Source organism: Monoraphidium neglectum, assembly GCF_000611645.1.
Source record: "Monoraphidium neglectum strain SAG 48.87 unplaced genomic scaffold scaffold01376, whole genome shotgun sequence".
NCBI lineage: Eukaryota > Viridiplantae > Chlorophyta > Chlorophyceae > Sphaeropleales > Selenastraceae > Monoraphidium > Monoraphidium neglectum.
In genome coordinates this window covers 1-11,574 of record NW_014012252.1, presented here as the reverse complement: position 1 = coordinate 11,574, position 11,574 = coordinate 1, and the positions used below count along the sequence as shown (strand labels likewise).

Sequence of the window (11,574 nt, the reverse complement as noted above, 5' to 3'; positions counted from 1 at the left end):
CCGCCTCGAGTTTGCTCGCAGGTGGGCGGGTTTGGGCGGCACGAGCGCGCGCTCGCCGCGGCGCGGAGCAGCGTTCTTCGGCTGCGGGCTCTCTGAGCATGAGCCGCCTTTGCAAGGGTGGCAGCGTCGACGACAGCTCCCCCCCACCCCCTGCCCCTGCAATTCAATAGGATGCACTTCAACGCAGCAATGCTCGACCTGCACAGCCGCCTCCACCTGCTAGACCAGCGCCGGGAGGCGCGAGATAACAAAGTAGAGCCCGCACCTGCGCTCGAGGCCGGCGCGCCGCCGCACGGGACCGCCGTCGGCGGCAGCGGTGAAGGCTCGGAGGAGGCGGGCGGCAGGGGCCGCGTGGCGGCGGCGCTGCTGGATCAGGCGCTTGAGCTTGGAGAGGAGTTGGAGGGGCAGCGGGGCCGCCAGCAGCAGCAGCAGCAGCAGCAGCAGCAGCAGCAGCAGCAGGGTCAGGCCGCTGCTGCAGACGATGGCGGCGACGCGGCGGGCGAGTCGCAGGTGCTGCGCTGGTTCGACCCGGAGTCGCGGCGGCAGCGCCAGGCGCGCGCGGCGGTGCTGGCTGTCAGGAGGCACCAACGAGAGGCGCGCGCCGGCCGCGCCCCGCGCGCGCGGCTGGCGGCGGCCAACGCGGCCGTCATGCGGGCGGCGGCGCGGAGCCTGATGCGGGCGGAGGGTGGGGACCCGGCGAGCGGGTGGCAGCACGGGCGGGGGCACGCGGCGGCGCTGCTGTGCTTCGACGAGCTGCAGGTGTGCTGTGAGGCCTTGCGCCTGTGTTTAATTTACCGCTTTCGGTTCCAGAGAAAGCCTCACACTCGTGGGGCGGGAGGAGGAAAAACAGGCGGGTTGCTGAGGAGAGGCGAGACGCATGGCCCTGCAAAAACGCACGCGCCACAGCCCGCCAACTCTTGGCTCGACATGGCATCCTTCATTGCTTCTGCAAGCATCCACCAACCTGCTTGTGCACATTCGAGCGTGCACGTCGTACTCGCGATACGCACACAATCACAAGGAAACACACACACACACACACACATACACACATGCGCGCTCCGCCCCGTCACCCAGGTGACTGATGTGTGGAGCGCGGTGGCGCTCAAGGCGCTGCTGGAGGCCCTCACGGCGGAGGGCTGCGTGGTCGTGATGACGTCAAACAGGTTTGTGCAGTGACATCATGCGGTGTCAGCGGGCGGGCACAGGCACCTGCATGTCAAAAGGCAGCTGCCCAGACCTGAGGCCATCTGCCTGCAAGACTTTCAGAGGGCATCAGTGGGGGGACTAGACGCGACGCCAGCCGTCGCGATGCCCTGTTTTCCTTGCCGCTCCCACTTTTGGCGGGAGGGCCGTTTTGCTGCTCGACAGGACCTGCAGCAACTGGCGGAGAGGGGGCCTAGATGCAGGCTGCGAGTATGCAGTGGTGTGGAGCGGGCCATCTCGTCCCCCTCCAGGAACTGTGGTAACTTGGGGGAGTTGACCGTGTTGCTCCCCTGCACTCGACACCCTGCATCCTGCGTCCACCCGTCCTCAGGGCCCCGCACGAGCTGCCGCGCCATGGCCTGCACGAGGCGATGTGGGAGCACTTCACACACAGGTGCGGCGCGGCGGCCGCCCTCAGTGCGGTGGTGTTGAGCGCTGCGGCCGCCTTGACGGCCACGGTGCATTGCTGCAAACAGCGGTTGAATGTACGGGGCCCTGCAGTGGGGGGCAGGTTGGAGGGACGCCAGCGCGGCGCTGCGGGGGCGCTGGGAAGGCAATGGGTGGTGGGCTCAGGCGGTTGATAGGTGTGACCTCTGCTGCGTATCTCCCGGCTTGATCATCAAGTTCGGCTTGGCTGCCTTTGGGGTTGTGGGGCGACACCAAAAAAATCATGCTGCCACGCGGTCCCTGCCCTGAACCCGTATCGCGGCCGAATCCCTCGCCCGCCCCTGCTCCTACCCCCAATCTCCCCAGCCTGCTGACTTCATGTGACGTCATCGAGCTGTCCGCCGCAGACGACTACCGTCGGCTGACGCTCGAGGGCGGCGCGGCGCGGCGGCTGCAGCTGCCGCTGGCCCCGCCAGCTGTCCCTGCTCACCCTGGCGCAGCCGATGCGTCCCTTCCCGCGGCGCCTCTCGGGCTGGCTGCCTTGGACGGCGCGGTCGGCGGCAGCAGCGGGATTTCGCTCGAGAGTGAACGGCTGTATTTCTGGCCGCTGGGGCAAGCAGCAGAAGCCGCGATGGAGCGCGTGTGGCGCGGCGTCGCGCCGCCGGGCGCGGCGGCGCCGGCGCCGGCGGTGGTGCCCGTGCTCTTCGGGCGCGAAGTGGTGGTGCAGCGGTCGGCGGGCGGCGCGGCCTGGGTGAGGGGGCGTGGGCTTGTTGGGGGAGCGCGCTGAATCTGCGACCCCGCCGGCAGCGCTCCTCAAAGCAAGGCGCCTTTTCATGCACCCAACCTCTCGGGATCTCACCCTCCACACACACCCTCGGCTTGGCCCGCGCCGCGCTGTTGACACAAACCCCCCACCCCATCCTGGACGAAGTGCAACTGATGCAGACACCCCATCCCACCCCCCCTTTCCGCGCACCCCTCTGGCTCAAAAGTTTGATTTTTCGGAGCTCTGCGCCCGCCCCCTGGGCAGTGCCGACTACCTTGCCCTCAGCCACCGCTTCCACACTGTGTTCATATCAGGTGAGCTAGGGGGTCGACAGTGATTCTTTCACTCATACCAAAAATCTGGAATTATGTCGAGACGCTGTCTGCCATGCGCCCAGCCCCCACACGCGCCCTTTGCGCACGCACCCGGCCCAGTCCAACCGTTCACCTCCGCCCCTAAACCATCCCACGCCCCAACAGGCGTCCCCGCCATGTCCATGCAGGTCAGGGACCAGGCGCGGCGCTTCATAACCCTCGTGGATGAGGTGCGCCCAACACCCCCCCCCTGCGCCCTAACCGCCTTGGTCGCTCCCAATCCCTCACCCTGAGTGCCCCTTTGATCCGACAATCTGCGATTTGTCACTCCTTGGATCGCGTTTGCTGAGCGCCCACACGGAGCTCATGTAAATGCCTTCATGGCGATCCCTGATAAGCAGCGGGCGCACTTATCCCGCGGGCAGCTGCCTGATTCGAGTCTGTAAACCCCATAACCCCCAGCAGCTTCTGCCGACCCCCCAGCAATAATAAACCCCCCGCACTTGCCCTTCCCACCCAATTCTGATTCGCCGATGCCTGACAACCCCGCAGCTATACAACGCCAGAACACTGCTGGTGCTGTCGGCAGACGCAGCGCCGGACGCGCTGTTCGGGGGCGCGGCCGCCGGGGAGGAGCCCATCATTGACTTCGAGGGCCTCCAGTTCGAGACGGCGGCGGAAGGTGAGGGGCCACTGCCTCTGGCGCGGGGTCCCGAGGGGCCGCTGAGCTGCGCGTGTGTTGGAGGGCGTGCTCAGCCTTGTAGGAGATAGACGCACATCCGCCGGCAGAAACCTTGCTGGGATTGTCAGGGCCCCTTATCCCTAACGCACACGCACACATACACATAACACGCAAGCACCAAAATGTGTCCGCGTGCGCCCCGCCCTCCGCAGGCGCGCGCCTGCGGCGCGACACGCAGGCCGAGGGCAGCGTCGCGCCCGTCGCGTCCACCGAGGCCGCTGCGCGCGCCGCTGCCGCCGCGCTCGGCGGCGCGGAGGAGCGCTTCGCGTTCGCGCGCGCTGTGTCGCGGCTGTACGAAATGCAGTCGGCCCTCTACATTCGAGCGCGGGCGAGGGCGTAGCTCGCGCCCGTGCCTGCGCACGCGTGTTGGTGCGCCCTCGCGCGGACGGCCACTGGGATCTGTCGGAGCGTCCCAGGTTGAGAGATACCCGGCACGGAGTGATTTGATCTGTGCGCGGCTTCTTTTGCAGAGTGGAACCCTGCAGCGTCGTGATAGATGTTGAGTTCATTTGGCCGTGCCTGCGCATACCTTTGGCTCGCCCTGCACACCGCAGCCTATGCGACGGGCCCTAACCCACACCGCAGTTTCACTTCCCTCGAGCATTTTAAAAGCCTGCTTCGAGCGCAAGCTGGCGCTTCCCATTTGTTTCTAGGGTTTGTGTTGTACTGCAAACCCTTGGAACTTTCAAGGCACAGTGTGCCGTTCTGACTGACCCAGCCACCGCATCCGCTGTTTCTGCCGCGGCGCGACCCTTCCTAGGGCGTTTACTTAGTTGTGACGACTTACACGAGCGGGCATTGCCGCTGAGCGTTGAGGTGCGATTGGTTTGAATTTTCAGATAAAATGGGTTTTTGAAACCAGCAAGCTGCCCATCTGTGGTCACTCAAACTTGCCGTAAGAAGAACGCAAACGCCAAGGGAGGGCGGTGGGAACGCATAGTCAGCGTCCCAAAACTCGCGGCCATGCACTGCGGCGATTGGCCTGCGCCACAGACAGCAAGGGTGTGCTTGTGGCACATGCCAGGGCGGGCGAGGCACCAAAATGCAGTCCGAACTCGGTCAAACATGTGCAGGAGTTTGCTTCAGACGAGGCACAAAAATTGCCACCAAAAAGGCCATCTGCTTTGCAGCAGGGAAGCTGTATGCTGCTGCTGGCAGCTCGCAGCGCGTTTGTTGCGACGGGCTGCGTGCAGGGGCGAGGGCGCATGCCCCACCCTCTAATCTGTGTCCACTACCCAATCAGGCTGGGCAGGCGCTGCTGTCAATCGCAAAGCCGGGATCGCAGCGCGGCCCGTTGCCGTCGGGGCTGTCGGGCGCGCCGACGACGTCCCACGCGGCCGCCACCGCGGCGGCTTCCTTGGAGCTTCCCGGGAACAGGTCCTGCGCCGCCTTCACGGTGGAGGTCCTCGCCTCGTAGTAATCCGTCACCGGCGAGAAGTAATTAGTCAGGGCGCGGTACCACACGTCGCAGGCCTTGCGGATGCCTGGGTGAGCAGGCGGTACGAGCGGGACAGAAAAATTTTGAGCCATTGCAAACAGACGCATGTGGTTGTTGGGGACCGCTCTTGCCAAGCTTGGCGCTTGCAGGCATTTATGTCTCCGCGTTTCCGTGTTCCGCTGGTCAGACTCCCTTGTCCCCCGGCAGGGGAAAATCTTGCAGCTGCCCCCGCACCGCCCCCGAGCCCCCGCCGCGCCCGGCTACCCACCGATCGGCTCGGGCGCGCCGCGCCGCTGCGCACCGGGCTGGCAGGCCAGCCCCTTACTCATCAGCCAGAACGCGCGGTTGGCCGGCCCCGAGCTCCAGTGCACGTCCACAAAGCAGTACTGGCTGCCGCCGTCGGCACCCCCGGACCCGGGGGCGCCGTTTGGGCGCGGCACCCAGGTTGCGTCAAAGCTGGGGTGCCTGCGGGGCCGGGGATTCAGCAAGAATTCAGCAAGAATTCACGGCAAGGTTTGAGTGTTTTGAGTGAGGAGCCAAGCTGCACTCTGCATGATACCTGCCGCTGTCTCCATCACGTGCTGTCTTCAAAAGATGTAAACGTGCACCACGTGTGATCTGTGTAACTGCATGCAGCGACATCCTTTTTAAATGATTGAAAGCTGCAAACCGGGTTAGCACAGGCCAGCGGGCGCACCAGCAGCTCCAGCTCTTGTTGTCGTCTGCAGGGTTGACCATTGACCGGATCCAGGGCTGCTTGCAAGAGGGACTGAACATCTGGGAACCTGGGAAGAAGCTGGCCGGGCGCGGGGTGGCGCCGGTGGACTGCGCAAAGTCCTGGATGCAGACTGGAGGGCGGGTTTGACGCGCAGCGGAGTGGGCGAGTGGCGCGTAGCGTGAGTTCATGCAAACCAGCGCAGTAAGGGTGTGGCAACGCCGGTGAGCGCAAGATGGGAAAACACAGGTTGACGAGGGCAGTACTTGCAGGTTGGTTGATCCATTTCTGTAGGCGGGAAGGCATGAAACAGCTGGTTCCCTGCTTTTAGGTCACAGCGGCAGAATCAGTGATCAGCGCACCCGACATGATGTCGGCTGTGGCTTCGTTCAGGCCCCCGAACGAGTAGGCGTAAGAGAGCTGCGAGGAGCTCTCAATCACGCCGTGGGATATCTGCGCGGGACGGCGGTACAGCGGTGCAGCAAGGTTGCGCCTGGTGGGATTGTAGAGACTCACGAGGTGCACGGCACGAGCGTCGAGATTGCAGGTAACGTGCAAACTCAACCACACCCGCGCCAGGCGCAACGCATCTCGTGCACTCGTAGCCAGCAAGAGTTGGCAATGGATTTGCTAGCGAGTCTGGTGGATTTGATGCACTGCCTGGAACCTGGGCACAAAGGCAAGGTGCCTGTATGGTGAATCTCGATCGTGTAATGACGACAAACCTCGTGCCCGGTGATGTCGAGGGTGACCATCGGAGGCAGGCCCTCGCAGGTGCTGTACAGCTGGCCCGGCGGTCGCGAGCCGTCCCCGTACGTCACATAGTTGTCCGTCCCTGCCAATAGCGGTAATTGTATTAGATATATGTTGGTGGTAATATAGCTTGTGTCAAGTTGTCGGTGACACCCTAATTAATGAAAGTGGTGGGAGGACACATGCCATAGCACTGCACCGAATCTCAAAAATGCAGGCGCCCAAATCGCTCACAATAGGCGTCGTCGAGCCGCCTCCCGAGGTGGGTGCGCCCGAAGATGGGCGTGCCCCGCCCGTCAATGCCGAGGCGGCCGTGACGCTGAAGGTAGTAATCAAAAACGATCTGAGGGGGGGATTACATGAGGGCGCAGCAGGACAGAAATCACAGTGACAATGGATAGATCCGAGGCTCGGGCAGTCGCCGCGGTGACCGTGTTGACCGCATTGGCAGCTGTCTGGAGGGCATTGTCAGCCTGATAGTGATGTAGGCATTGCAAAAAAGCACAAGCCTTAACCTTCGCATGACAACAGACGGCCAGGTGTGCAGAGAGACTCACCCCCATCCCCCAGTGCGCGTCAGCAGCGGCGGTGGCTCTGTCGGTGGCGCGCCCGTTGCCCCTGCGGTCGGATTTCCGCAGTTCGTCAAGTCAGCGGCTGATGGTGGCAGGGTTCCCGCTCATATGCAGCAGCAGCAGCAGCAGCAGCAGCAGCAGCAGCAGCAGCAGCAGCAGCAGCAGCAGCAGCAGCAGCAGCAGCAGCAGCAGCAGCAGCAGCAGCAGCAGCAGCAGCAGCAGTAGCAGGGGCCCCCTCCAGCACCACAAACACAGTCTGCATGTGCAGCCAGGGCCATCAACTGCCTTCACACACACTTATACACACACACACACACCCACACACACACACAAACACATGCACCAGCCGAGCAGGCCTCACCACTGGTTCTTCCTCGAGTTGACCACCTCCCCCATCGCGCCGCCGTCGCGCCCCTCGTCCACGCGGCCCCTCAAGTCGTACGTCTTCAGCCCCAGCCGCTTCAGGTCAGTCAGCACGTACACGTCGCTCGGGCGGGCGCCCTTGTTCGTCAGCCGCGTCACTTGCGCGGTGTCGAGCGGGACTTGGCCAGAGTACAGCGTCTGCCCAATGCCCTGGCTTGCGATCATGCTGGGGCCGTCGTACTTGCGCGCGAGGATCGCGTTGATCCGCTCCGCCGCGCCGCGCGCCTCGGGGGTCGAGGACCGCGCCTTGACGTACGCCGACGGCGGCAGCAGCGACGGCGGCGCGACGGCCGCAGGGCCGGGCGGCGCGGCGGTTCCGGCAGCGCGGAAGGTGCGCAGGCGGTCGTGCTGCGCGATGACAACGCCGTCTGAGGCGGAGACGTACACGTGCATCTCCCTGGGCGCCTTTGTGGACGTGTAGGCGGCGGGCACCATCACCTGCTGCCGCCACGCGGCCTGGCACGTGCCGTCGCCGGCGCAGTAGACGACACGCCGCGGCTCCCCGCGCGCACCGGCGGCCTCGTATGGCTGCGCCGCGTCTCCGCCGCCGCCGCCGCCGCCGCCGGGCAGGCCGCGAGGCACACCGCCGCTGCCGCCAGCATGCCGCCGCCGCGCGCGGGCCACGGCCGCCTGGACCAGGGTGGCCGCTGGACTCGCGCCAGCGGTCGCTGCGCCGCCGCCGCCGCCGCCTGCACCTCCGAGGGCGGATTGGACGCCGATGCTTGTGGCGACCTGGCCTGTGATGGGACCGTAGCCATAGCTGACGCGCCCGCCGCCGCCGCTGCGCTTCAGTGCGCCGGCCGCAAGGCGGCCCTCGACGTCGTCGATGTAACCGCCTGCGGGCGGTTTTGAGACGCGGGTGGATCGAGGATCATGCTTATGGCTCAGCTCCAGCAGCATTGTCCGTCGTCAGGGTGACAAGCGCTGCGTCGTCAGCGCGCGTCACAAGCCTTCGCGAGCCCGCCCCCTCGTGCACCCCTGGCCCCGATGAGGGTGCCGGGCGCCCCGCTCGCAACGGCAATCGCACGTCACGATTTCCAAAAAGAATCGCCGGACCCCAGCGCCGGCGCGTGCGTCCGCTTGCATTACAGCAATTGGACGCTGCTCGCCCATGCAACCTCAGACTGCGCAGTGTCGATTCTTGAATAGTATCAAAAACCCCTTTGTATCGCTTCCCACATGGCATCGGTTCCCACCCACCTGTCACAAGGTAGATCTCAACCCCCGAGGCCGCATTGCGCAGGTGCACCTTCAGCGCGCCGTACTCAACCCTGCGGGGCAGGGGGGGGCACAAAGTGAGCCCACGTGATGGTCTGGCGGCGAAATCGGGCGGCAACGCAGAAAAACAGCCGGTGGGGCGGGTGCCGTTTGCACCCTGCTCGCCCTGCTGCCAGCTTCAGTGGGGCCAATCCTGTGCACCCATGCCTGCTTTGATCGCAGGTGACGTCACTCTTCAGCGGCCACAGCGAGGCGATCATGCAACATAGGTATGAAACTATCAGCGGATGGCTCACCCAAACAGCTCGCCCATGTACGGCTGCACTTGTTCAAGGCGCACATGGCGCATCCCCAGATCATCCACCTTGTCAGCTTCCACAGGCTGCGCCCGCCCCTGCGCCTGCGCCAGCCGCAGCGTCGCCGAGGGCACGCTGAACGCGGAGGCTACCGCTGTGATGATGTCATTGACTGACGGGGCGCCGACGGTTGGGAAGCTGCCAGGCAACTGCTGTGGCTTGGGCAGGACCAGGCGACGGATTAGGGTCGCGTTGGCCTGCAGTGACTGGGTGGCCGGGTCGTACTTCTGGCAAGTGAACGCGCCGCCGCCGTCGCTGGCTTTGGACGGCTGCTGTGCAGTTGCGATGCGCATGAGCGCCTGCGGGGGCAGCTTGCTGCCGCGCTCAAGCTCGCGCAGGGAGAAGCGGCGCTGAGACCCGTCACTGCCGCCAAACGGCCCCCAGCCCGCGGGGTTGCGGCTGCTGCCTCCGTCCCAAGGGACATCCGAGGACCTATAAGATACCTGCGCGTCCCCTATGAAGGCCTGCGCTCGACATGCGAGGAGAGCACGCGATGGACCGCATGTAGCCGCTGCCGTGCAAACAAGGTGATTGGTGCTGTATAATGTCTGAAACATATCATATTACTAATACGCTCCTCACCTGGGCTCCATGGGCGATGACCAGGAAGAGGGCCAGACCTCCCGTCGAGAGCATCGTGCATCGCCCGCGCCCCACCAACAGGGCTTAACCACCACACAGCCACTTATAGCTGTGTGAGGTGGCAGAATCACCCCCTGCCTTGGGCTGACGACAACAGCGTCTGCAGCATGAGCAGCTCTTCGACTCTAGCTTCTCTGCGAAACGCGTAGAAGCAGCGAAAATCTCTGAACGTGCGTTTATACGACAAAATCGCTTGGTGGGACCTGCGGCTTCCCCGGGCGCTCTCATTGTTTCCGGTGACGCGGCCGGCGGCAGCTGACCGACAACGGTGCAAAACGGCCGCGATTGGGACGAACGGACGAGCTGCTTGAGGGGCGAGGCCTTTCCAGCATCAAAAACTACTTGTGACATTGCCAATGCCTTCTGAATAGAGGGGTAAAGAGATCAGGCTGGCCAGCCAGCTGGGGTGGATGCAGGCCGTTTGAATGTCGGGCATGTACAGTAACCGACTTGTGCACGGAGAGCGGGGAGTGCGGGTGGGTTGCTGTCAGGTGACGAAATAAGAGGCGCTCACCATAGCTGCTGCTTGGGCGACGCAAACCCGCTTGTGTTCATCTGCGACGCGTGCCGCTGGCTGCTTGAGGGGCATCAGGAGCTGGGTGCTCGCTGCCGTTTGGGTCAGGCCCGCACCCACAAAAGCAAGCACCATTACGAGGCGGTCTGCTCGCGCACACACGGCTGCAACTCAAAGCACGCCCATGTCCATTCTTGGGCCACATTTGCCTGATGGTGCCCTGACGCATGAAACCGCCAGGCGCCAGTTACAAGCCAGGCTCCCCAAATCCATCCTGCGGCTGGGCACGCCAGCGGCAGCGGTGCTTACCGCACGTGACGCCGTCGGCGCGGCGTCCGCTGCCGCTGCTGTTGTGAACAGCATAGCCATGTGATTCTCTTGGAAACCGCGTGCGCACGTGCTGGCACTGTGCATAATCTTCCTCTGCATATGATGGCCACAGGTGTCACGAGAGCAGGAGGTGGCAAGATAGATAGCAACAGGACCTGGCTAGCAGCTGTAATGCTTGAAATGCCGCGCAGTTAGCTGGGAGTTGGTCGCTGCAAAAGCAAGGCACAGCCCGCCCGTGGTTTGCTGGCTGTGTTTTGCCACACAAAGATCCACTTTTGGTGGCGTTTTGCGCCGCCTGATCATCTGAGAGCTGCGACCGATCAGACCTCTTCCCCGGCAGCTTGTTGCTGGGGGTATGACTGAGGCCAAGTCGGGAGAGTGGCAAGCGCATCGGCGTGCGTGTGCTCAGCACTGGTGTGGTGTGTTTACATGTACATGTAGCAAATCGCGCTGATTCTGGTGGTGAACATCTGTGGAAAACTGGGCAGAGCAATCATGCTGCGAGACCGCGCTCTCAACAGGGGCCGCGCACATGCGCTGCCGAAACAAGAAGAAGAGGCGTGCAATGGTCAACGTACGCCAGGAGCGGCGCCAATACGGTTATCAGGGAAGGAACAACACACACAAACATGTCATGCCGGCCAGCGACTTCAGATGGTGCCGCGGCGGCTCTCACAGGATGTGTGGAGTGGCGTATGCGCCCGTAAACAGAGTGAAATTCAGAGCCGACTTCTGCCGCGTCCAAGACGCGCCTGCAGCAGCATCTCTAGACTGGTCAAATCGTTTTTTTTCCTGAGCAGGAACAGCTGTACCAAACGAAACTACCTACCCTTTTCTGCGCAACCGAGGCTGCGCGCAACTGCCACTGCAAGTCGCAACCGTTGGGCTACCGCTGCCCACTGCATCGCCCGCCAAGACCGTCAAACTCTCCAATGTCGGTGTTCGTGAGTGCTCCACGCTTGCCTCAGGGCAATGTCAAGTCCGCGCTGCATCAAGCCTTTGCCGCGGCGGGCGCGGGCGCGGCCTTGAAGAGGCTCCCGAACGCGTAGCCGTACGACAGCGCGAGCGCGGCGCCCCCGACGATGTTTCCGAGAGTCACCGGCAGCAGGTTGGCGGTGATGAAGGTCCCCAAGCTGACCGGGGCGCCGACTGCGGTCGGTCGCATGGCGGGGCAGGGCGGGGGGGAGAGGGGGTTGGG

At 64.0% G+C, this 11,574-nt stretch overlaps 4 protein-coding genes across 4 annotated transcripts; 2 read left to right on the top strand and 2 right to left on the bottom strand.

Annotated features, from left to right (window-relative positions):
- Positions 1 to 171: 171 nt before the first annotated feature.
- On the top strand, positions 172 to 3,755 carry MNEG_7659 (hypothetical protein; the record flags this gene model as incomplete). Its single annotated transcript, XM_014043870.1, has 8 exons — positions 172 to 759; positions 1,078 to 1,166; positions 1,538 to 1,600; positions 1,960 to 2,344; positions 2,586 to 2,673; positions 2,839 to 2,903; positions 3,226 to 3,355; positions 3,568 to 3,755. 8 exons carry the CDS (start codon positions 172 to 174, stop codon positions 3,753 to 3,755), a joined length of 1,596 nt encoding a protein of 531 aa, XP_013899324.1.
- Positions 3,756 to 4,654: 899 nt separating this feature from the next.
- On the bottom strand, positions 4,655 to 6,323 carry MNEG_7658 (hypothetical protein; the record flags this gene model as incomplete). The annotated part of the gene is made up of 5 exons (XM_014043869.1): positions 4,655 to 4,899; positions 5,122 to 5,318; positions 5,551 to 5,701; positions 5,931 to 6,021; positions 6,294 to 6,323. 5 exons carry the CDS (start codon positions 6,321 to 6,323, stop codon positions 4,655 to 4,657), a joined length of 714 nt encoding a protein of 237 aa, XP_013899323.1.
- Positions 6,324 to 6,532: 209 nt separating this feature from the next.
- MNEG_7657 (hypothetical protein) lies at positions 6,533 to 7,118 on the top strand (the record flags this gene model as incomplete). Its single annotated transcript, XM_014043868.1, has 2 exons — positions 6,533 to 6,587; positions 6,892 to 7,118. 2 exons carry the CDS (start codon positions 6,533 to 6,535, stop codon positions 7,116 to 7,118), a joined length of 282 nt encoding a protein of 93 aa, XP_013899322.1.
- Positions 7,119 to 7,250: 132 nt separating this feature from the next.
- Positions 7,251 to 9,526, bottom strand: MNEG_7656 (hypothetical protein; the record flags this gene model as incomplete). Its single annotated transcript, XM_014043867.1, has 4 exons — positions 7,251 to 8,152; positions 8,517 to 8,587; positions 8,831 to 9,354; positions 9,473 to 9,526. 4 exons carry the CDS (start codon positions 9,524 to 9,526, stop codon positions 7,251 to 7,253), a joined length of 1,551 nt encoding a protein of 516 aa, XP_013899321.1.
- Positions 9,527 to 11,574: the final 2,048 nt, after the last annotated feature.